Source organism: Oncorhynchus tshawytscha, unplaced genomic scaffold, assembly GCF_018296145.1.
Source record: "Oncorhynchus tshawytscha isolate Ot180627B unplaced genomic scaffold, Otsh_v2.0 Un_scaffold_4_pilon_pilon, whole genome shotgun sequence".
In the NCBI taxonomy this organism is placed as follows: domain Eukaryota; kingdom Metazoa; phylum Chordata; class Actinopteri; order Salmoniformes; family Salmonidae; genus Oncorhynchus; species Oncorhynchus tshawytscha.
In genome coordinates, this window is record NW_024609834.1 from 582,583 (window position 1) to 609,117 (window position 26,535).

At 42.6% G+C, this 26,535-nt stretch overlaps 1 protein-coding gene across 1 annotated transcript; it reads left to right on the plus strand.

Annotated features, from left to right (window-relative positions):
• Nucleotides 1–1,798: 1,798 nt before the first annotated feature.
• LOC112249219 (vitamin D(3) 25-hydroxylase) lies at nt 1,799–11,034 on the plus strand. Its single transcript, XM_024419008.2, has 9 exons — nt 1,799–2,036; nt 2,823–2,985; nt 5,427–5,579; nt 5,856–6,016; nt 7,644–7,817; nt 7,971–8,109; nt 8,185–8,372; nt 9,327–9,468; nt 10,775–11,034. The coding sequence occupies exons 1-9, from the start codon at nt 1,878–1,880 to the stop codon at nt 10,960–10,962; spliced, it is 1,467 nt and encodes a 488-aa protein (XP_024274776.1). The 5' UTR covers nt 1,799–1,877; the 3' UTR covers nt 10,963–11,034.
• The last annotated feature ends 15,501 nt before the right edge of the window (nt 11,035–26,535 follow it).

Below are 26,535 nucleotides of genomic sequence, written 5' to 3' on the forward strand. Positions count from 1 at the left end.
AATCATGACGTAGTGGTGGTACAGAGGGTAGTGTTTATGGCCCAGTAGATCACTGGGGCCGAGCTCCCTGCCATCCAGGACCTCTATACCAGGCAGTGTCAGAGGAAGGCCCTAAAAATTGTCAAAGACTCCAGCCACCCAGTCATAGACTGATCTCTCTGTTAACGCATGGCAAGCAGTACCCTGATCACAAAGTCTGAGACCAAAAGGCTCCTACCCCCAAGCCATGAGACCGCTGAACAGTTAATCAAATGGCTACCCAGATTATTTACATTGACCCCCTGTTTTTTGCACTGACTATCTTTCACTGACTCTATGCACATTCAGACTCTACCCACACATTCACACATACTACACTGACATTCCAACACACACACATGCATATTGACTCCACACACATGCTCACACAGACAAACTTTCACACTCTTTCACATACCCTGCTGCGACTCTGTTTATTATCTATCCTGATTGCCTAGTCACTTTAAGCCCTACCCACATGTACATAATACATAAATTACCTCAACAACCTCGTACCCCTGCACATTGAATCGGTACCGGTACTCCTTGCACAGTATTTAGCCTCGTTATTATTTTATTGCGAACATATTAACTATTTTCATTTAGCAAATGTTTCTTCCTTTTTAACTCTGCATTGTTGGGAAAGGGCTCGTAATTAAGAGTTACACAGTAAAGTCTACACCTGTTGTATTCGGCGCATGTGACAAATAACATTTCATTTGATTTGTATGAAAGATAAGAGTCACTCTGCACGCTGTTCAGTCCGCTCTACAAGTAGGTTGAGCTGGAGAAATGGTTACACTCAAACTCAGCTCTCCCTGATCGGAGCTCCTCTCGACTTGTTTGTGGTTCTTTTAAGTTTAATTTAATAACAACTGCAGTCTCAACAGATGTAGCCTATAGGCGATTGTTCACAAAAGTGTCCATATATTTAATAAAAATGCTACTTATTGTACACCCATAACACATATCGCCTAGCCTCTATGAAGTCAATATGAGCTACTTACTAGAACTTCTACCTTTACTTTAGTCATATCTGTCTCTTAGATCGCAAATGTCACAGACACATACTTCATGTTGACTGATAGCAATTTTTGTGACAATTTAAAAACCTATTAGCCCATATGAAATATTTTTAACAGTTTTAAAGCAAAGCCCAATCTATATAAAAACATTGCCTGAACTCATATCTAATTTCTGATGCAGAAATTATTTTATTGAAGTACCTTAAAATATGTCATCTGTGGAAATTGGCTGTTCTGAGTGCTGGCTGGCGACTTCAAATGGGTCTTGGCCAGTCAAATAATGGCGCAGACTGCTGTCCTATCTGTGTTACTGCATGTTACAGATTCCTCCCTTCAGTGAGTTGAACAGGAGTCAGGTTTGGGAACCTAGTCTTCAAAAATCCAACTATAACTTTGTTTAAAGTGCTGTGGTTTATGGCCTGATCTAGGTCATATAATAATGCATATTAAAATATAAATATTATGATAATATTAGAAAAATTATAATACATAATAAAATGGAATGGCAGCATAAACAGACGATGTGTGTATATGTGTAGATGGCTTCTCTTTAAATCGTGAACAACTCAAATCCAAAATTTGAATGAACTCAATTTGAGTGCAATTATTAGTGGTGAACACTGTGTTCAACCACATGTTCATAATCTCTTTATAGGCTAAATAGGCTGTAAACTCAGAGTAAGCAAATATCCCTCCTCATAAACACTATCTGACTGCTAGTGTTCAAAGCAGTCCAATGTGTGTGGGTGGCGTCTAAGAGTCAGAAAATATCCCTGGGTGGTGGGGTTGGTACCTTTAAATGTTGAAGAACACATTTCTTGCAGCCCAGTCACCATGATAGGTTCGGTGGTGTTGTTGCTAGTTTTCCTCCTTCTGTTCTTCTTCATCAGGGTCCGCAGACCTAAAAACTTCCCCCCAGGACCCCGTCCCCTGCCCATCCTCGGCAATCTGCTACAGCTGGACCATGTCAACCCCCTCAAAGACCTGGAAAGGGTAAGAGCACTTTACAAAAAAATCCACAAACCGGTAAAAATTTGGTTTACACTGGGTTTATTTTTGTGTCATATACTGTATGTTGTCAGTGTTGTCACTGTATGTTGTTTGTGTCATATACTGTATGTTGAATAGTTACCAGTAATTTGGTTTTGTTTGAAGTTGCCCAAACTGTGTGCAGGATATATGGTTTTATAGCGTCCTTACAAACAACATAATGTTTTTCAAAGTCTTTCAACTAAAGCATCTTAGATACTAAATAAAATGCTATTGTGATTAATGTCAGACCAGCAACAGCCACTAAACTGTGACTGATCCAAAATAGGTCAAGTTCCAAAGGTTTTATCAGGCCTAAATCAACAGTGTCTCTGCTTTTGAAACAAAGTCCACTTAGTTCACTATGTGTTTAGAGATACAGTATCCTTCATTGACAACCCTCAAAAAGGTTATTGATTTGTTTTGTTACAGACATTTGTTCATCCATATTAATTTAACCCAGATAGTGAGGAGTGTCAATGATACAATACAATAACTTTTCACAGGAGGTTGGTGGCACCTTAGTTGGGGAGGACGGGCTCGTGGTAATGGCTGGAGCGGAATAGGTGGCATGGTATCAAATACATCATTCCATTTGCTCCGTTCCAGCCATTATTATGTGCTGTCCTCCGCTGGAACTGTCAGTAGTTGCTATGGTTTAGTTTCATCTTCAGATGTATCTGACTTGTCACACAACTTACTGTTCAGCTTGTGAACTCTCTCTCCCTCTCTCTACCTCTCTGTTTTCAGCTGAAGAGGCGCTATGGTAACGTGTTCAGTCTGTACATCGGATCACAGCCTGTCGTGGTTCTGAATGGCCTTGAGGCAGTTCGTGAGGCACTGGTAACACGCACAGCGGAATTTTCAGGACGACCAAACCATCTCATGATCAGCGACATCTCAGAAGGCAAAGGTACTGTGTTCTTGACCCCTAGTGTCCCCTAGGCTGGTCCTGGAATAGTTTTATGATGTGTGATATAATTGTATTGGTGTAGGTAGAGGTGACCTTAAATCAGTACAGATAATGCAGAGCACAAACACACACCGCCTTGTCGGTACTGTGTGAACTGCATATGTATCAGTGGAGGCTGCTGAGGGGAGGATGGCTAATAGTAATGGCTGGAATGGAGTCAATGGAATGGTACCAACCACATGGAAACCACATATTTGATACCATTCTATTGACTCTATTGATTCTATTGACTATTCCAGCCATTATTATGAGCCGTCCTCCCCTCAGCAGCCTCCACTGGTACATATGTACTGTATGTCTGTGTGTGTGTCTAACATATAGTGATCATACTTCGTAACTCTCTTGAGTTGTGTTCTTAAAGAAATTCCCAGCCAGTGGTCCCAATTGATTGGTGTTTACTCGCTTGCATATATACTGTATATCAGACTGGGCATTTTGTAATCAAACATCATAACAATGTAAAAAATAGCACAAAATACAATAAATGTAAGTACCAGATGATAGACAAAATGAAGCACATTAGATCTGCTGGATAGCAGTATGTTGACAACTGTAGATTTGTGATTTGTCTGTTAGCATGGAAATAACTGTGAATTAGCAGTGCGCTAACATGACCACTACATTTAGAGCATGCTAGCTAACTCACTTATAGAGCAGTCATGCATACAAAACCACATCACAGGAAGCCCCCCAATATCTAATATACTGTTCACAGTACTGTACACAGTACCAGTGAAAAGTTTGGACACACCTACTCATTCAAAGGTTTTTCTTTATTTTTTTACTATTTTCTACATTGTAGAACAAAAGTGAAGACATCAAAACTATGAAATAACACATATGGAATCATGTAGTAACCAAAAAAGTGTTAAACAAATCAAAATATATTTTTTAAAGTAGCCACCCTTTGCCTTGATGACAGCTTTGCACACTCTTGGCATTCTCTCAACCAGCTTCACCTGGAATGCTTTTCCAACAGTCTTGAAGGAGTTCCTACATATGCTGAGCACTTCTTGGCTGCTTTTTCTTCACTCTGCGGTCCAACTCATCCCAAACCATCTCAATTGGATTTAGGTTGGGTGATTGTGGAGGCCAGGTCATCTGATGAAGCAGTCCATCATTCTCTGTCTTGGTCAAAATGCCCTTACACAGCCTGGAGGTGTGTTGGGTCATTGTTCTGTTGAAAAACAAATCACAGTCCCACTAAGTGAAAACCAGGTGGGATGGCGTATTGCTGCAGAATGCTGTCGCAGCCATGCTGGTTAAGTGTTCCTTGAATTCTAAATAAATCACAGACAGTGTCACCAGCAGTCTCTTCTTCTTATTGGTGTCCTTAAGTAGTGGTTTCTTTGCAGAAATTCGACCATGAAGGCCTGATTCACGCAATCTCCTCTGAACAGTTGATGTAGAGATGTGTCTGTTACTTGAACTCTGTGAAGCATTTATTTTGGCTGCAATCTGAGGTGCAGTTAACTCTAATGAACTTATCCTCTGCAGCAGATGTAACTCTGGGTCTTCCTTTCCTGTGGCGGTCCTCATGAAAGCCAGTTTTATCATAGAGCTTGATGGTTTTGGCGACTGCACTTGAAGAAACTTTCAAAGTTCTTGGAATTTGCCAGAATTACTGACCTTCATGTCTTAAAGTAATGATGGACTGTCATTTCTCTTTGATTATTTGAGCTGTTCTTGCCATAATATGGACTTGGTATTTTACCAAATAGGGCTATCTTCTGTATACCACCCTACCTTGTCACAACACAACTGATTAGCTCAAATACATTAAGATAGAAAGCAATTCCACAAATGAACTTTTAACAAGGGACACCTGTTAATGTAAATGCATTACAGGTGACTACCTCATGAAGCTGGTTGAGAGATTGCCAAGTGTGTGCAAAGCTGTCATTAAGGCAATGGGTGGTGACTTTGAAGAATCTCAAATATAAAATATATTTTAATTTGTTTAACAGTTTTATGGTTACTACACGTTTCCATATGTGTTATTTCATAGTTTTCATGTCTTCGCTATTTTTCTAGAATGTAGGAAATTGTAAAAATAAAGAAAAACCCTTGAATGAGTAGGTGTGTCCAAACTTTTGACTGGAATTGTATATACATATATATCAAGTACATTTAGACGTCAGGAAATGTACATAGTGAACTTTTACACATTGTAATGGAATTTCAGAACGTGACCTATTGCTTGCATGTCAACATCAGACTGGGAAGAATTGACAATCTTCCCCTATTTGCTAGCATAGCCAACGACAATAAACCTTATTGGCATCTGACTTGAACGAATCAATAGAAATACATAAACATTGAATACACATTTCTGCAGTGGCAAGTGGAAACATAACCAACCCTGTTTCATGTGTCATCAGGGGTCATCATGGCAGATTTTGGCTCCAGCTGGAGGGACCACCGACGCTTTGCTCTGACCACGCTGAGAAACTTTGGTCTGGGCAAACGCTCCATGGAAGACCGCATCCTTGAGGAGGTCTCCCACATCTGCTCTGCGCTGGAGCGCAATGCTGGTACAGCCACACATAACGTACCACATAGTCATCACCATTCCTATTCATGTCATTATCACCACATACTTAGTATCCAGACTAAAGTTCCCCAATATCAACCAATTAGCGTTACAATATTTACAGTTTTGTATTAACATTGGGTATACAGTTAAGAATGTGGTAATTTTTACTCTATCTATCCTATCAGTGTGTTCAATTTTGGAAGCTCTGTGATCGGTGCTCTTATCTTGTCTGTGTGTATTGCCTGGTGCGGTGATCGTTGCTGTGTCCTGGCAGGCAGTTCGATGGACCCTCAGCACCTGTTCCATCTAGCAGCATCTAACATCATCTGCTCACTGATTTACGGGGAAAGGTTTGAATACGACAACCCAGTCTTCCTCGCCCTCATCAGTAGGATACAGGATTTAACCAAAATTGCTATCGGACCTTGGGCCATGGTACAGAACACTATTATCACTACTACTGCTGCTACTCCACTACTTTTAATTGAAATAATGATAATATAATAATAATATATATAAATCATAATAGAAAACCAGTGTCGTTCCACCGATAGAGTGCCTTTTATGTCCCTCAGCCATTATGTGTGTACATTTTTATGAAACACTCAATTGAACATTTTTCGATCACATACATCTATGCTCCAACTAAACTAGTCCACGTAAAAACAATCCAATAGTGTCGAGGAAATATTGAATCAAATTCAAATAGACTTTATTAAAAAAGTAACAGAAGCCGAGCAATTCCATGGAACAACTGAATTCTCTTGTTTTAGACCTCAGGTTATATAGGTTTCCACCTTCAGATAACACACATGATCACTCCTCTCTATGTAAATGATTAACACCCCTTGGCCTCTTTCGCCACCTTTATCTTCCCGTTTCAATTCTTGCTTGTTTAATGCCCACATCTGACTTATCTTTGCACAGTTTAGATTATATTGGTGGCGACACCACAGTTTTAACACAAAAAATAATACATTTATTGCATATATACAGTGGGGAGAACAAGTATTTGATACACTGCTGATTTTGCAGGTTTTCCTACTTACAAAGCATGTAGACATCTGTAATTTATCATAGTTACACTTCAACTGTGAGAGATGGAATCTAAAACAAAAATCCAGAAAATCACATTGTATGATTTTTAAGTAATTCATTTGCATTTTGCCCATTATTCATTTAAAAATTCTTCAAGCTCTGTCAAATTGGTTGTTTATCATTGCTAGACAACCATTTTCACGTCTTGTCATAGACTTCAAGTAGATTTAAGTCAAAACTGTAACTCGGTCAATCAGGAACATTCACTGTTTGGTATGTCAACTGCTTGGCGTCCGACCGCAAGGCGCTACAGAGGTCAGTGCGTATGGACCAGTACATCACAGGGGCCAAGCTTCCTGCCATTCAGGACCTCTACACCAGTTGATGTCAGATGAAGGCCCTAAAAATTGTCTAAGACTCCAGCTAGTCGTAACCTGTTCTCTCTGCTACCACACGGCAATCGGTACGGGAGTGCCAAGTCTAGGTCCAAATGGCTCCTTAACAGCTTCTACCCCTAAGCCATTAGACTGCTAAACAGTTAACCAAATGGCTATCCAGACTATTTGCATTGAGCCCTTTTTTATGCTACTCACTGTTTATTATCTATGCATAGTCACTTTACCCTTACCTACATGTACATATTACCTAACTATATCTCGACTAACCTGTACCACCACACATTGACTCGGTACCGGTAACCCGTGTACAGTTGAAGTCGGAAGATTACATACACTTAGGTTGGAGTCATTAAAACTTGTTTTTAAACCACTCCATGATTTTCTTGTTAACAAACTATAGTTTTGGCAAGTCGATTAGGACATCTACTTTGTGCATGACACAAGTAATTCATTTTTTACAAAATTACACTATCCCAAATACACTCTATTTGTTGAATGACACATATTGTCTTTTGTTGTAATCCGACTGAGATCAGAAGAAGGCTTCAAGACACTAATTTATTTTGCTAAACATTTGTAGCTATATTGCTCTATGTCTCTTTGACCTGCTGATCTATCTCTTGTAGCTCTATGATATCATACCTGCCCTGAGGTCCCTACCCTTGCCCTTCAAGAAAGCCTTCCACATCTATGATGAAATCAAAGAACATGCACAGAAGGCTGTGACCAGCCACAAAAGTTCAAGGGTCTCAGGAGAGCCCAGGGACCTCATTGACTGCTACCTTGACCAGATTGACATGGTAATGAATCAGGAGAGAAATAGAACTATGCAAGTTCAGTAAACAGAGACATTTTCAAAGTAGGTCAAACTTAGTAGTTGTGTTGTGCTGGCGCTCTAACCAAACATTGGGTTCTAAGTCCTAGGAATGTGTCTGTGTTTGTGTATGTCTCAGACTGGTGATGGAGGCTCCACATTTAATGACGCTCAGATGGTGTTTCTACTAATTGATCTTTTCATTGCTGGGACAGACACCACTTCCAACACCCTCCGCTGTGCCATGCTACACCTGATGACCAACCAACACATACAGGGTGAGTAAATACACATACAACACATATACTGGGACACATTTTGTATATGGTACACAAAGAGTGTGTGTGTTCCAGAACGCTGTCACCGGGAAATTGAGGACGTTCTTGAGGGACGTTCATATGCCTTGTTTGAGGACCGACACGCCATGCCGTATGTTCAAGCGATGATCCATGAGTCACAGCGGATGGCTGACACTGTTCCTCTTAGCGTGTTCCATATGACCTCCTGCAACACGCAACTACAAGGCTACCAGCTGCCCCAGGTGAGCATGGACATGACAACTGATACTCTTACGTAACCGTTTAACTAGCATACTGATTTTGCTACACTCGTTTTGTCTAGGTGTCCTAGGCCTAGCTAAATGGTCTGTAACCTGATTTAATGTGTGCATTACTGTAAGAAGTAAACGTATGCGGACCAGGTGTTGAATGCATGTGCCCCAGGAGACAGCCGAGTTCCGAGTTCAGGGCCAGCTCCTTCTTGACCTCTTGAGTCTGCCAGCCCAAGCGTATTATCAGTTGTTGTTCAAAGTGGTGACCAAAATACATATAAGCAAAAAGAAACCTCCAAAATATGTCCAAAAATAAAGACTAGCAGGTGGAGAAGCTCTGTAAACACCTCTCTCACGGATTGACTATCCCCTTGAATGCCTGCACTGTTGTGCTTAAGGACCCGGTTGCTGCTGCCCCCGAAGTGTGGAAGTGGTAGTGTGTAGTGTCTATGTACTACCACTAAACTACTCCCCATATCATAACAATATGCTGCTGGTAACCTTAGAACCCTAACATAAAGACGACACCACTCACATCGCGTGCGTTGCAAAATAAATGTACACATACATGTTATTCAATCATTGCACCCACACTGCTCGCGCGCGTCAACGAGAGTCTGCATAGCCAGGCCCTAAAATATAACTTGGTTCTATTTGTGACGCTTGACGTGCTGCAAGTTCCGCCTCTCCCATCTCCTAATTGTTTTTTGGGAGCATATACCCACATGGGTGATTGAAAGTTGAACTGAGGACCACACTCCAGTTCAGTTGGTGGTGATAATGCACCTTAAAGCTGGTTTACCAACCTCCATATAAAGTCCAAAGAAGAAGAAGAAGAAGCCTGAAGGAGGAGCGATTACTAGACTCGGTTTACCCTTTTTTCTGTGGATTAATTCTCTCTTTCTCCAGTTCTCACCCTAACTACGCTTTCCTTTTTGGTTCCAGGGCACGATGGTGATTCCTAACTTGTCCTCTGTGCTCCATGAAGAGGGCCAGTGGAAGTTCCCTCAGGAGTTCAACCCTGACAACTTCCTCAATGAGGCCGGCGAATTTGTGAAACCAGAGGCCTTTCTGCCATTCTCAGCAGGTACAGAGAGTGAGGTAGAGCTAGAGGGAGATAGAGAGAGAGGATGCATAGAGATTGAACAAGAGAGATTATGTTGATATAAGTCATTTAAGAGTGTGTATAGTGCATTCGGAAAGTATTCAGACCCCTTGACTTTTTCCACATTTTGATATGCTACAGCCTTATTCTAAAATGTGTTTTTTTTAAAAACTCCACCTCATCAATCTACACGCAAAAACATGTTTTTAGAAATGTTTGCAAATGTTGTAAAAATAAAAAACGTAAATAATTCATTTACATAAGTATTCAGACCCTTTACTCAGTTCTTTGTCGAAGCACCTTTGTCAGCGATGACAGCCTTGAGTCTTCTTGGGTATGATGCTTCAAGCTTGGCACACCTGTATTTGGGGAGTTTCTCCCATTCCTATCTGCAGATGTAACGGATGTGAAACGGCTAGCTTAGTTAGCTGTGGTGCGCGCTAAATAGCGTTTCAATCCGTGACGTCACTTGCTCTGAGACCTTGAAGTAGTGGTTCCCCTTGCTCTGCAAGGGTCGTGGCTTTTGTGGAGCGATGGGTAATGATGCTTCGAGGGTGACTGTTGTTGATGTGTGCAGAGGGTCCCTGGTTCGCGCCCGGGTTTGGGCGAGGGGACGGTCTAAAGTTGTACTGTTACACAGATCCTCTCAAGCTCTGTCAGCTTGGATGGGAGCATTTCTGCACAGCTATTTTCAGGTCTCTCTAGAGATGTTCTATTGGGTTCAAGTCCGGGCTCTGGCTGGGCCACTCAAGGACATTCAGAGACTTGTCCGGAAGCCACTCCTGCTTTGTCTTGGCTGTGTGCTTAGGGTCGTTGTCCTGCTGGAAGATTAAGATTAATAGACAGGTGTGTGCCTTTTCCACATCATGTCCAATCAATTGAGTTTGCCACATGTGGACTTGAATCAAGTTGTAAAAACATCTCAAGGATGGTCAATGGAAACAGGATGCACCTGAGCTCAATTTCAAGTCTCATAGCAAAGGGTCTGAATACTTAGTAAATAAGGTATTCCTGTTTTTTATGTTTAATAAATTAGCAAACATTTCGAAAAGCCTATTTTCACTTTGTCACTATTAGGTATTGTGTATAGATTTCTGATACAAAAAAAAACTATTTTAGAATAAGGCTGTAACGTAACAAAATGTGGAAAAAGTTCAGGGGTCTGAATACTTTCCGAAGGCACTGTTTTTGTAGAAATGGCTTGTCCGCCATGTTTATTAGAGCATGTGTGTGTGTGTGAGTGTGTTGTCAACATAAATAACTGTGTTTGTGTGTTTGTGTTCCCCAGGCTCTCGTGTATGCCTGGGAGAAGGGTTAGCGCGCACGGAGCTCTTTCTGATACTGGTGACCTTGCTTCGACGTTTCCAATTTGTCTGGCCTGAACAAGAAGGTGCTCCCGACTTCCGCAAGGTTTTTGGCCTTGCACAGGCGCAAAAGCCCTACCGCCTAGGAGTGCGCCTGAGGAGCAGCCAGTGATGGTAAACTACCGACAGTTTTCACTGAGAAGCAATATCACTAAAGCAGCACATTAAACAATGCTGTACCCTCCATTGAGTGCCTTGTAGTTTTTGCTTACCAATTTTGTGACCTGTGATGGACAGTCGAAATCAAATGACCTCTTTTCATGCATAACAAATGAACCTCCTCAACAGGTAAACATCATTTAACATGTAAAATTATAAATGGGATAGTGATTTTTGTGTTTCATTTTCTCCCACCCATGATTCTTCAAACCACATTCCATACAGAGACACAGTAAACAGACCCAGACACATATAAGATGCAAACATTTCTAATGAAACTAGAGAATAGAATGAAATGTAAGTCCTAAAAACAACGCTCAAACAAAACAACCATCTAAGTATTTTTATTTCTTTATAATTTATTAATTTTAAAAGAAAATGCTCATAGCCCTCTGAACATACAGAACACTACTGGACTGTAGAAACGGTATATACAAAGGTGTGTAAAAGTCATCTTTAAGGCCTAGATCAAATTATATGAACAAATTGTTAGTTTTTTCAAAGCACAAGTTAATCATCTTTCACTATTTTTTTAATAAAATGGAGTCACATTGAGATAAAACTCTTCTACAAATTAAATACATTTTAATTAGTCACGTGCGCCGAATACCACAGGTGTAGACCTTACAGTGAAATGCTTACTTACGAGCCCCTAACCAACAATGCAGTTTTAAAAAATACGGATAAGAATAAGAAATAAAAGTAACAAGTAATTAAAGAGCAGCAGTAAAATAACAATAGCGAGACTATATACAGGGGGGTACTGGTACAGAGTAACCGGGCACCGGTTAGTTGAGGTAATATGTGTCAATATCTCCCAAAGGAGATGTGGGTGTGGAGTCAAGCGCAGGAGAAAGCAAGTTGCGAAAAGGGCGTTTAATAAACAAGTCCAAAGAACAGGAAACAGAACTACAACAGTAGCCTCAAACCAGCCAGACACCGTCCGGGGGAGAGAAAAAAACACCTGTTAAACAGAACCCAAACAAACGCAACCCAAAACTAAATGACAGCAAACGAAACAAAAATGGCGAGATTTAAATACCCCCCCCTCTCTAATTACCCAAATAGAACACAGGTGAAACACAAGACAGACATAACCAAATGAAAAGGAAAAAGGATCGGTGGCAGCTAGTAGACCGGCGACGACGACCGCCGAGCGCAGGGAGAGGAGCCACCTTCGGTGGAAGTCGTGACAATATGTACAAGAGAGCCCTGTATAAGTTTCAAATACAACCCAAAACATAAATAAAACCCAACAGCCCTACAAAACACACTATAAACATAATACACAACATTACATATATTTAAGAAAAGCAATTGCATTCTGTAACATAAACATCTCCAATCAATAATTTAAAATGCCTGAAAGGCACCAGAATATCTAATTGCAAGGAATTTTGTGTATTGTTCCATACATAAGGGCAAAAAACTAAAAGCATATTTTCCCAATTCTTTGGAGACCAAAGGGATCTCCAGAGTTAAACATCACTGAGAACGGGTTTGGTCATTTGTACATCTAAAATGAATCAATGAAGTAATGTACAGAGCAAGTTTCTACAAGACTAAATAAATAAATAAATACAAGAGAGTGCAGTTCTCTTCTTACAGACAGAAAGGTCCATCCTACATGTTTGTACAGAATACAATGAGTCCTAAAACCGTCCCCAGTGTTAAAACGTATTGCTGAATGGAATACTGAGTCCAATTGTTTCTAAACAGAGGCTTTACACGTGCATATAAATAATGTCACCATAGTATATTACAGGGAGAACTGTTGTTTGAACAATCTTACTTCTATTTTCAAAACTGAGGTAGGATTTATTTCTATATAAAAAACAATCGTAGTTCTCAGCTTCTTTGTCAAGTTTTCAATTTATGTTTCAAAAGACAAATTGGCATCAAGCCAGATACCCAAGTACTTATAGTGAGAAACTTTCTCAATTTGGGCTCCATTTGGAGTACGCAAGTCCTCATGGTCAACATTATGAGACCTAGAGAACAGCATAAACTTGGTTTTATTTGCATTTAACACTTATTTAAGATCAGTAAGTGATTTTTGGGAGAGGCACAGGAATAAATTACTGTGTCATCTGCATAGAGAGGAATGCTACAGGTGTTACCACTATTTTCAAGGTCATTTATAAACAACATGAACAACAATGGCCCCAAAATCTAACCCTGGGGTACCACTTCAAGTTCTTCAAGAAATTCTGATTTAACCCCGTCTATCACTAAGATCATTCTGAAACCACAAACAGGCATCAGGGCCAAGGCCTAACACAGACAAATAACTCAATAAGATAGAATGATCAAGGATTCAAGAATCTTAGCTAGACAAGAAACTTGATATGGGACGATAGTTGTCAAGATAATAACAAACACCTCCCTTGTTTAGTGGCATCACATAAGCTGATCTCCACACTTTAGGAATATTTCCAGTGAATATGTTAAACTAAAGATGTGGGTTATTGAAACAACAATGAGGGATGCAGCACACTTGAACAGACCTGGATCCAAATGGTCGGCCCCTGTAGATTTGTTAATATATAATGCCAACAACACAACAAGGACTTCATTGTCTGTGAATTGCCAAAAGGAAAAAAACCTTGACGGACATATTCAAAATGATTCAGTAAAATTCCCCCATCAACATCCAGTACATTGTCACAGCGAGTATGTTTTTGAATTATATCAAAGAGAGAGCCTGCAGAAATAAAATGTGGATTAAATGAATTATTATTATTATAATTAATAATATTATAATTATTTCAATGTTATCAGTAATCGGGCCAGACTCTACATTAATTTATAAGGGAAGAGTAGAGGAAGTACAACCCTTTAATGATTTTGCAGTTTTCCAGAATTTATATGGATTTCCAGTACAGTCAGCTAGTGTTAATATAGTAATCAAATGCTGCTTTTCAAACCATTTTTACACATAGATTTCTCAATTTTTGAAAGGATTGCCAGTCCCGGCCGGAGTCAGTACTTCTAGCCATGGCCCAGGCAGCATCTCATTTGCGTATGAACTCAGATAATTCTGGTGTGAATCAAGGGTTTGATCTATTTTGAACTCTCCATTCTTTTAAACGGGGCATGCTTATCTGCAATGTTGTTAAAAACAGTAATAAAGTGATTTAGAGCCGATTCAGAATCTGGTATAGCTTAGATACTATTAAGATCACCATTGAGATCATGTAAAAATGCTTTACATTTTTTTTACATTTCTCCTTGTAATAAAGCATTGCTTTGCACTATGAGTCCTAACATCTCTAATACAAAAAAATAGGACAGTGATCACTAATATCCAGGGAGGAAACATCACTAGCCACACATTTCTCTGGAGTATTTGTAAACATAAGATCAATTAATGTTGATTTCGTAGAATCTCTCAGATTTGGACTTGTGGGTTTGGTAATCAACTGTGTGAGGTTTAGGTTATTACAAAAATCCTTTAAATAGTCGGAGTCTTGGGTTCCCCAGGACAGGTTAAAGTCACATATGACAAACTTTTCAGAAGTAGACAAATAAGCTCTGTCATTGCCAACAAAGGTTATATAACAAAGTATTGAGATAAACTTTTGTTATTGACCAAATACTTATTTTCCACCATAATTTGCAAATAAATAAATAAAAAATCCTACAATGTGATTTTCAGGATTTTTTTTCTCATTTTGTCTGTCATAGTTGAAGTGTACCTATGATGAAAATTACAGGCCTCTCTCATCTTTTTAAGTGGGAGAACTTGCACAATTGGTGGCTGACTAAATACTTTTTTGCCCCACTGTATATATACATACATACATACATACATACATACATACATACATACATACATACATACATACATACATACATACATACATACATACATACATACATACATACATACATACATACATACATACATACATACATACATACTGTAACGATCTGAGTGTAGTGGGTGAGGAGTCAAGCGCAGGAAGCAGAGAGTTCAGGTGAGTGCTATTTTAATGCACCGACAAACGGCGAACATAAGCCAACCCTCACGAACACACAGGGCGTAATGAACAAACAAATGCCCCCAAACAGGGGGACTTAAAACGGTCCAGGGAAAACCCTCAAAATGGGAAAAACACAAAACCCATAGACGTGCACACAAGTACACTAAACAGATGGTCACAATAATTAATCCTGCACAAGGAACTCTGCGGGCCGACTGACTAATAAAGCCTACTACCTAATTCAAGACAGGTGCACTCAATCAACACATAAGGAGGGGGAGGAAATAATCAGTAGCAGCTAGTAGGCCGGCGACGACGACCGCCGAGCGCCACCCGAACGGGAAGGGGAGTGTCCTTCGGTCGGAGTCGTGACAGTACCCCCCCCGACGCGCGGCTCCCGCAGCGCGCCGACACCGGCCTCGAGGTCGACCCGGAGGACGAGGCGCAGGGCGATCCGGATGGAGGCGATGGAAATCCCTCAACATTGACGGATCCAAAATGTCCCTGGTGGGTACCCAGCACCTCTCCTCCGGACCGTACCCCTCCCAGTCCACGAGGTACTGCAGGCCCCTCACCCGGCGTCTCGAGTCCAGAATGGCCCGTATCGTATATGCCGGGGACCCCTCGATGTCCAGAGGGGGAGGAGGGACCTCCAGTACCTCACCGTCCTGTAGGGGACCAGCTACCACCGGCCTGAGGAGAGACACATGAAACGAGGGGTTAATACGATAATAGGAAGGGAGTTGTAATCGATAACACACCTCGTTTATTCTCCTCAGGACTTTGAACGGCCCTACACACTGCGGCCCAAGCTTCCGGCAGGGCACGCGGAGGGGTAGGTTTCGGGTCGAGAGCCAGACCCTGTCCCCTGGTACAAACACGGGGGCCTCACTGCGGTGGCGGTCAGCACTCCTTTTCTGCCGTCCACTAGCCTGTTGAAGGGATTCCTGGACGGCCCTCCAGGTCTCTTTGGAGCGCTGCACCCATTCCTCCACCGCAGGAGCCTCGGTCTGGCTCGGATGCCACGGTGCCAGGACCGGCTGGTACCCCAACACACACTGAAAGGGGGACACATTAGTAGAGGAGTGGCGTAGTGAGTTCTGGGCCATTTCAGCCCAGGGGATGTATCTCGCCCACTCCCCTGGCCGGTCCTGGCAGTACGACCGCAGAAACCTACCCACCTCCTGGTTTACTCTCTCCACCTGCCCATTACTTTCGGGGTGATAACCGGAGGTCAGGCTGACCGAGACCCCCAGACGCTCCATGAACGCCCTCCATACTCGGGACGTGAACTGGGGGCCCCGATCAGAAACGATGTCCTCCGGCACCCCGTAGTGCCGGAAGACGTGGGTGAATAATGCCTCCGCAGTCTGTAGGGCTGTTGGGATACCGGGCAACGGGAGGAGACGGCAGGACTTAGAGAACCGATCCACAATCACCAGAACCGTGGTGTTGCCCTGAGACAGGGGAAGGTCGGTCAGGAAATCTACGGATAGATGTGACCATGGCCGTTGTGGAATGGGGAGGGGTTGTAACTTCCCTCTAGGAAGGTGCCTAGGAGCCTTACTCTGGGCGCATACCGAACAGGAGGAGACATAAACCTTAACGTCCCTAGCCAAGGTAGGCCACCAATACCTCCCCCGAAGGCTCCCCACTGTCCTCCTCACCCCAGGGTGACCCAAGGAGGGTAGGACGTGAGCCCACCGAATCAGTTGGTCCCGAACACCAAGCGGGAGTTTTGGTGGCGTACCCGAGCGCTGTGATAGCACGGCACCCACCCCAGCCTCGGACGCGTCCACCTCCACTATGAATGCTAGAGAGGGGTCCGGATGCGCCAGCACGGGTGCATCCGTGAACAGCGCCCTCAACCTATTGAAAGCTCTGTCCGCCTCTGCTGACCATCGCAACCGCACCGGGCCCCCCTTTAGCAGTGAGGTAATTGGAGCCGCTACCTGGTCAAAACCCCGGATAAACCTCTGGTAGTAGTTGGGAAAACCAAAAACCGCTGCACCTCTTTTACCGTGGTTGGAGTCGGCCAATTACGCACGGCCTTACTGCGGTCACCCTCCATCTCCACCCCCGAGGTGGAAATGCGATAACCCAGAAAGGAGACGGCTCGTTTGGAGAACACACACGGTTTTCCACTCTTCTCCCTTCCGAATACGCACCAGGCTATACGCGCTCCTGAGATCCAATTTTGTGAAGAACTGCGCTCCCTGAAAGGATTCCACTGCCGTAGCAATGAGAGGTAGTGGGTAGCTGAACCCCACTGTGATGGCATTTAGACCTCTATAATCAATACACGGACGCAATCCTCCCTCCTTCTTCTTCACAAAAAAGAAACTCGAGGAGACAGGTGAAATGGAGGACCGAATGTACCCCTGTCCCAGAGACTCCGTGATATATGTCTCCATAGCCAACGTCTCCTCTTGGGACAATGGGTACACGTGACTCTTGGGAAGCGCAGCGTTACCCTGGAGATCCATCGCACAATCCCTTCCCGGTCGATGTGGTGGTAATTTAGTCGCCTTCTTTTTACTAAAAGCGATTGCCAAATCGGCATACTCGAGGGGAATGCACACTGTGGGACCCTGGTCTGGACTTTCCACCGAGGTGGCACCGACGGAAACTCCCAGACACCTTCCAGAACACTCCTCTGACCACCCCTGGAGAACCCCCTGTTTCCACAAAATTTTAGGATTGTGCCGGGCCAGCCAGGGAATCCCTAACACCACTGGAAACGCAGGCGAATCAATAATATAGAGACTGATACGCTCCCTATGATTCCCCTGCGTTACCATGTCCAGTGGGATCGTGGTCTCCCTGACCACCCCTGACCCTAATGGCCGGCTATCTAGGGAGTGCACGGGAAAGGGAGAATCTATCGGCACAAGCGGAACACCTAATTTAATAGCAAGTCCGCAATCCATAAAGTTCCCAGCTGCGCCTGAATCGACTAGCGCCCTATGCTGGGAAGAGGGAAAAATTTAAGGAAAAAATCAAGACAAACATGTGACCAACAGGGGTTCTGGGTGAGTTTGGTGCTGACTCACCTGGGGTGATCGAGAAATGTTCCGCCTGCCATCTCGACTCCCAGACGGACCCCCCCAGCACCGATCGGCCGTGTGTCCTCTCCAACCACAGTTGGTGCAGAGGGAGCCTCCTCCTCCGGTACCCCTCGGCAAAGCCCCTCCCAACTCCATCGGAACAGGAGTGAAGGTGCTGGGTGGTGGAACACACAGGACCCTCTCCGAACGCCCGCGGGCAGACAGCAGATTGTCCAGTTGGATGGACATGTCAATTAGCTCATCCAAGGAAAGAGCGGTGTCCCGACACGCTAGCTCCCTGCGGACGTCCTCCCGGAGACTACACCTGTAGTGGTTGATAAGGGCCCTGTCGTTCCACCCGGATCCTGCTGCCAAGGTACGGAACTCCAACGCGTAATCCTGGGCGCTCCTCTTCTCCTGCCGGAGATGGAATAGTCGTACTCCCGCCGCTCGGGGGAGGAAGTAATCAGTAGCAGCTAGTAGGCCGGCGACGACGACCGCCGAGCGCCACCCGAACGGGAAGGGGAGTGTCCTTCGGTCGGAGTCGTGACACATACACACGTACACCATTTTCCTCTTCCCGCTCGGTGCTTCTCTCAACCCATCCCCGTCATTGCGTCTCTCAATACATACATTTTAAACAAACTTACAAACAGAAATTAAACAAAAGAGCTAAGTTTAAACCAAGAAGTTAGGTTCCACACATGGAACGTACAGTGTAGTTCTGAAATACATAGATCCCCGCCATTCTAGGAGAATCCTTGCAGCATAATAGCTGATACCTCAGGTTCTAGGTAATTTAGATAAGGTTCCCATACTTTGTAGAACTGGTCTGTTTTAGAATGCAATGTACATGTCAGATATTCCAGAGGCATCCATTCAAATAGTATCTTATGCCAATCTTTAATAGAAGGAACCTTATCACTAATCCACTGTAAAAGGATGTTTTTCCTCGCTGCGAAGGTAAGAATGTTGTAAAGCCTCCGTTTACCCACAGAAGTAACATGCCTACTAGGAAGACCTAACAGTAAAGAAACTGGGTCCAATTCTAGATCAACCCCTAGGATCTCTTCAATTTCTTGCAGAACACCAGACCAGTATCTTTGTATTTTGGTACATGACCATAAACAATGTGTTAGGGTGCCTGTATCAGTTTTGCATTTAAGACACTGAGGGGAAGAGGAAGTGGGGCTAAAAGCATGTCTGTGATTTGGGGATATATGCAATCTGTGTATTATTCTTAATTTGATTGCTCTAGTATGATTACATATAGATATTGTTTTTGCATATCTCCAAATGTCCTCCCACATCTCTTCGTCAATAGTAACAGACAATTCTTTCTCCCACACTTGTTTCACCCTCTGTGTGTTGACAGCAGAAAATGACCTTAAAGTATCAAAAACAGACTTACAGACATTTTCCTTTGTGGGGAAAAAAAGCATTCTTTCAATGACAGACACATCAGGGTTACCAATTAAGGTGGTACTCTTCCGAATATAATGTCTTACTTGTAGGAGGTGGAAAAAGTCCTGCTTTGGGAGTCAATATTTCTTGACCATCTGCTCAAATGACAATAAAATCTTATCAGCAAATAAGTCATTTAGTCTGCGTATGCCCTTATTAAGCCAAAAGTTAAAGCCAGCAACCAGCAATCCTGGACTAAAATCTGGGTTGTTAAGAATTGGGGTAAGAGCAGAGGTTAGTTTGGACCTTCCCAGGAAGCGTTGAACTGACCTCCATACTTTGAGTGTGTTAAATGTAACGGGATTATTGCAGTGATCTTCTACAGACTTGAAACTTCTGAAAAATAAAAGATCCTGTAAGGGGTATTTTGAAAGAGAAGTCTCAATGTCTAACCAAATAGAGGAGTCATCATTTGTGATCCAGTCAGAAATATAACAAAGGTGGGCACACCATTGATAGAACCTGATATTGGGCAGGTCCAAGCTGCCCATAGAACTTGACAGCTGCAATATTGCCATCTTAAGTCTTGGCTTGCGTTTACTCCATATAAAGGAACTTAGCCATCCATTTACATCCTTTATTACCTTATAATAAGAGAGTAATACTGGGATCATTTGGATTGGGTAAAGTAGTCTAGGTAAAATGATCATTTTCAAGAGGAATATTTTACCCAACCAAGAAATCGGGAGAGTTCCAGCGCTCCAGATCCTGTCTTATTGCATCAAACAAGGGAACAAAATTGGCTTTGTACATTTGCTGGAATTTAGGAGTTACAAATATACCCAGATACATGAAACCTGAGGGAGACCATTTAAAAGGGAAGGGGGGAGAAGTATTAGGTACAGAGTGTAGGCTACCAAGTGGCATAGCCTCTGACTTAGTTAGGTTAATCTTGTAGCCTGAGAATTCGCTGAATAATTCAATAATATTAATAAGAGATGTAATTGAAGTCTCGGGATTAGAGATGAATATCAGGACATCATCAGCATACAAGCTTATTTTATGGTGGAACCTCGGCCAGTGGTTCCATAACGAGTGCAAAGAGGAGAGGGGACAAAGGACAGCCCTGTCTGGTACCTCTGTGTATAGAGAAGCTATTTGACCGTAGCCCATTAGTAAGGACAGCAGCCTGAGGATCATCATATAAAACTTTCACCCATTTTATAAAGTTGTCCCCTAGCCCAAATTTATTTAGAGCAAATAATAGGTAAGATCACTCCACACGATCAAATGCTTTCTCAGTATCTAGGGAGAGCACAAGACCATCCATAGCACTTTGTTGGTAGGCTTGAATTACATTAAGAAGCCGCCTGACATTGTTGATTGACTTACGGCCCTTAATGAAGCCAGTTTGGTCTCCTTTCACAATTAGTGGCAGTGAGTCCTCTAATCTTGTGGCTAGAATTTTAGAAAGCAATTTTCTATCCACATTCAGAAGGGAAATTGGTCTGTACAAGGAACAAGACTCTGGACATTTTCCCTATTTGAGAATAAGTGATATGTTGGCTTCTCTCAGCGTTTGAGGGAGCTGGTCATTTGAAAATGAGTGGTTAAACATATCACGCAATGGCTCAAGGATCAGGCCATGGAACTCTTTATAGAACTCACTACAAAACCCGTCTGGTCCTGGGGCCTTACCATTTTGCAGATTCTTAATTGCGAACATTATCTCTTCCTCAGTAATAGGGGCATTAAGGAGAGACCTCTGTTCTTCTGAGATAGTAGGGAGCTCAATCTTACAAAATAAGTTCTCCATTAATTTGGGTGCATCCTTTGGCAGTTCTGAGGCATAAAGGTTTGTATAAAATTTCTTAAATGAGCCATTTATCAATTTATTTTCATATAAATGATTGCCATCAGAATCAGTAATAGTTGCAATTGACTGAGAGTCAGCTCTCTTTTTAGCTAGGTATGCCAAGTACTTTCCTGGCTTATCGCCATGTTCATATAGCTTTTGCCTGACAAATCTCATTTTCTTTTCAGCGTCCTGTGTTAGGAGAGAGTCCAACGTTGATCTAATGACTGATATTTCCTTTAATAGGGCAGGAGTGGGCGTTTTAATGTAGTCCTTCTATTTAGTTCCTAATTCACCCTCTAACATTTTTTGCTTTTCACGCTTTTTCCGTCTCTTAGTGGCTGTGTATGACATAATCAGACCCCTGACATACACTTTACAGGTCTCCCAAAGGAGTGAGGGGTTATCTGTTGATTGAGAGTTAATAGAGAAAAATGCTTTAAACTCTGTAATAAAATATGATATGAATGTATGGTCTTTAAGAATGGTTGTATTCAACCTCCAATGTCTTGACCGATTGAATGCCCCGTTGAGTTTTATGTCCAGGATCACCTCTGCATGATCAGATATGACTATGCTTCCTATCCTAGCGGATAAAACAGACTGCAACGACGTCCTGGGCATAAAAAAGTAATCTATTCTAGTCTGACATCCATGAGGTGCAGAGAAAAAAGTGAACTCTCTGTTGGAGGGATGAAAAGTTCTCCAGACATCCGCATACCCCAGATCATCACAAATAGCTTTAAGTGACTTAGCTTGAGGAGAGAGTGAAGCTATACCGCTGGGAAACTTATCAATAAGGGGGTTCAACAAGCAATTAAAATCTCCTCCAACCACTGCAGTGTCCGAGTTTAATTCTGAAAAGTCTAGAAATACCTTAGTGAGGAAATCAGGGGGGTGGGCAGGGGGGGAAGTAAATATTCATTATGGAAATGCTCTGCCCTTGTAAAGTACCATTAATTATAACAATGCGACCAAATGTATCTTTCACACAATTCAGGCAAGTTCTTTTTCACCAGAATTGCTACACTTCTACTTCTGGATGTAAATGATAAGAAAAACACTTGACCAAACCCCCCTTGTTGTAATTTCAGGTGCTCCTTATCATCCAAATGAGTTTCTTGCAACAGGGCAATATCAATATTTTCTTTTTTCAAAAAATACAGTACCTTCTTCCTTTTAATGGGGTTATGGCTCCCTCTAATGTTCCATGTACATACACGCAGTCTGTTACCTGCCATTGTGCCTTGACCATTCAATATCCAGACTGGATCTTACTGTAAAAGTAGGGTGGTACCTTTTTCCATGTGTTGAACTCTCTTCTATCTCACCGAGCATAGACAAATGATATGAACCCTGAACTCGAACTGTACTAAGCCCAAAAATTAAACATGCAAAGATCCAAAAGGGGGTTTTCCCACTAGCTAACATGCCGGGGATTTCAACTTTCCAATGTAGACTCTTAAGTCCGCATTGCCACACAATAGCCTCATCCTTTATATATATGGAAATTAAAATCAATAGAAGAAGATTGATGCTCTTCCACCTAAAACCAAGCCTGGGCACCAATATGGATTCACACATATCTCAGCCTGAGCTATAGTGGCTATTACTTTAGCAAGGAAAATAATAAAGATACGAATATTACTGAACCGGAGCACGTGAGAACTCACACCACTGTTTCATGATCAGATTCAACTAGAAATAAACAAAGTTATCCAATGCTGCGGAGGTGCAGCTTAAAGTTATTTACCCGAGGGGGTCAATAAACGCAGCAGCCTCTTCAGGTGTGTAGAGTTTTTTAGGCGATCCGTTGACCATAATCTTCAATGTGGCCGGGTACAGCAGTGCGTAGTCCATCTTCATTCTCTTGAGTCGAGCCTTCGCCTCATCAAACGCTTTGCGTCTTCGTACAACCGCTGTGGAATAATCATTGAAGAATGAGACCTTTGGACCTTTACGTTGACTACCGTCAGAGCCGATGTTTCTAGCCGCATCCATGACGCGCTGCTTGTCGGTGAAGTTGTGGAACTTTATAACCACCGGCCGCGGGCGCTGGTTGGGACCGGGTATCGGTGCTTGAGAGCGATGAGCTCTTTCCAGCTTCACACGACCAGCCTTAGTGTCCATTTGTAGGTAGCCAGGGATCCATTCCTCAAAGAATTTTACTGAACGTGTCCCTTCAGAATTTTCTGGGAGTCCCACAACACGAATATTGCATCTGCGTCCTCGATTATCCAAGTCGTCAATGTGCTCCGCCATTTCGCGCACCTGTTTCTCAAGTGCTTTTATATTAGTGTCCATAGATGTAGTTGAAGTTTCCACTGCAGAAATTCTTCCTTCCGCCTCACCAACACGTTTCACAACCCTCTATAGTTCAGCTGAATGGCCTGCTATTGCTTCCAAGACCGTTCTTATCTTAACATCGATCACTTTAGTAATGTTATCAGTCATCTTTTGAATCACCAGGTCCATTGTGCCTGGATCCGCAATGGTGTTAGCTTCGCTAACGTTAGCTAGCTCCTCCTGCACATCTACAGGGATGGTGGTTTTGGTCGAGTTCTTAGTAGTTCTGTTGGGCATGTTGTCTGGGATTTTTAAGAAATAGCCGTCAAGTCTCATTGTAGGATAACTTATTTAGCCAATTCTACCACTTTTTCAAGCTAGGAGATTAATGTAAAAATATAAATTTATGAATGCCACGGGAGCTCGCTGAAACACAGTGTTCTCTCTATGGCGCCATTTTGTCCCCATTCTCAATGCACTTATCGATAAAGCCAGTGACTGATGTGGTGTATTCCTCAATGTCATCGGAAGAATCCCGGAACATGTTCCAGTCTGTGATAGCAAAGCAGTCCTGTAGTTTAGCATCTGCTTCATCTGACCATTTTTTTATAGACCGAGTCACTGGTGCTTCCTGCTTTAATTTTTGCTTGTAAGCAGGAATCAGGAGGATAGAGTTGTGGTTGGATTTACCAAATGGAGGGCGAGGGAGAGCTTTGTACCCATCTCTATGTGTGGAGTACAGGTGATCTAGAATTTTTTACCCTCTGGTTGCACATTTAACAAGTTGATAGAGATTTGGTAGAACTGATTTAAGTTTCCCTGCATTAAAGTTTCCGGCCACTAGGAGCACTGCCTCTGGGTGAGTGGTTTCCTGTTTGCTTATTCCTCATACAGCTGACTGAGTGTGGTCTTAGTGCCAGCATCTGTCTGTGGTGGTAAATAAACAGCCACGAAAAGTATAGCTGAGAACTCTCTAGGCAAGTAGTGGGGCCTGCAGTTTATCACAATATACTAAACTTCAGGCGAGCAAAACCTAGAGACTTCCTTAGATTTCGTGCACCAGCTGTTGTTTACAAATATGCACAGTCCGACCCCCCATGTCGTCATTCAGCCACAATTCCGTGAAGCATAGGATATTACAGTTTTTGATGTCCTGTTGGTAGGATATTCGTGATCTTACCTCGTCTAGTTTACTGTCCAATGATTGCAGGTTGGCGAGTAATATTGACGGTAACGGCAGCTTTCCTAGTTGTCTTCTGCGGGTCCGGATGAGGTATCCGGATCTACTTCCTCTGCATCGCTTCCTTTTGCGAATAATTGGGATGTCTGCCCTGTGGGGTGTTTGGAGAATATCGTGTGAGTCCTGCTTGCTGCTGTTGTTGTTGTTATTGTTGAAGAAATCTTTGTCTAATCCGAGGTGAGTGATCGCTGTCCTGATATCCAGAAGCTCCTTTCTTCCGTAGATACGGTTGCAGAAACATTATGTACAAAATAATTGACAAATTACGCAAAAACCCCCCGCATAATAGCACAATTGGTTAGGAGACTATAAAACAGCGGCCATCTCCTCCGGCGCCATTTTGAAATTCAGAGCTGCAGTAGACCTAAATGCAACTAGACCAGTGCCATACATGGATCTGTGCCATTTACTTTGAGCTGGACTGTGTTTACAGCATGAGCGGTCATGAGTTGTTTTGAGATCAAAGCGAGAGCTGCATCTAGCCAAGTGTGCACATTTTGCTCATATCCTTTGCTAGTTAGTGAGTTATTAGCCCAGTAATAGATCATCTGTAGTCAGCAATAGAGGAGTGATTGCTTCCTAAAACAGCGCAAAATGTGTACATTTCCGGACATATTTGAAAAGCAAGTCTTGAATTAACTAAATAGCTAATAGGCAGAGGGTAGCATAATTTGCCTGATTCTCTGTAATAATTGTATGGGAATAATAATGCATTTTATTTTGTAAAACATTGAGGATGACTTGTAACTTTGTATGTTTCTTGGTAACTTGGTAGTGTAAAACAATTGGATAAATCATCTAAAAGTACTCTCAGTTGTGCATGCACTAGTATTGTCTTATGTACACTACCATTAAAAATTTTGGGCCACTTAGAAACAGACGCCTCACAAGTCCTAAACTGTCAGCTTCATTAAATAGTACCCGCAAAACACCAATGTCAACAGTGAAGAGGCGTCTCCAGGATGCTTCTTCACTGTCCAGTGTCTGTATTCTTTAGCCCTTCTTAATCTGTTATTTTTATTAGCCAATGTGAGATAATGTTTTTTCTTTGCATCTCTGTCCAGAAAGTCAGCATCCAGTGTCGCCTCTTCACTGTTGACATTGTGTCAAGGTTGTGCACTACTGGTACAAAGTCAGGTGCAGGAGAGCAGTGAGTTGTGATCAGGTGCACTTTTACTTGGAAAAAGCACAAAAGACAGACGCAACCGCGTCGAAAATCCTCCAGCCACAGGTAAAAGTCAATAAGCGCGAAAACACTCACAAATATACACATGTATGACAAATACATACAACGGGTCAAAATACGATACCCCGGGGAAAAAACAGTCTGGCTCATCACACTAAACACGTAACAAAACAATTTCAATCCAGGTATAGGTGCCATATTTAGACCCTATGGTTTTGAGCTCATTATCATACAGATTATTGAAGGAGGCCAGGTCAGTGTAGTGCTCTTTGCAGTACTTTTGAGCCTGTTGCCAGTTCATTTTTTGTTTCACATATATTTATTCCTTCTCCAGACTGGAAAAAAATGCGAACAGAGCAGTAATGAGGAGCACAGTGAAGCTGATCATCCTCTGCATGATGCCCCAGTGCTCAGTCCCGGTGGAGTGAATCTCAGCCCTTTGCTGCTCTTTATCTATCATGTACAGTACCTGACATCAAGTATCTGTACACACCCACGAATCAGTTGGATCAAATGAAGCTC

Excerpts from the sequence above, each read along its gene's own strand:
- LOC112249219 (XM_024419008.2), top strand. The coding sequence starts at position 1,878 with ATGATAGGTTCGGTGGTGTTGTTGCTAGTTTTCCTCCTTCTGTTCTTC. Across the intron at positions 5,580-5,855 it reads TGCGCTGGAGCGCAATGCTG|GCAGTTCGATGGACCCTCAG; the intron begins GTACAGCCACAC and ends GTGTCCTGGCAG. Across the intron at positions 6,017-7,643 it reads CTATCGGACCTTGGGCCATG|CTCTATGATATCATACCTGC; the intron begins GTACAGAACACT and ends TATCTCTTGTAG.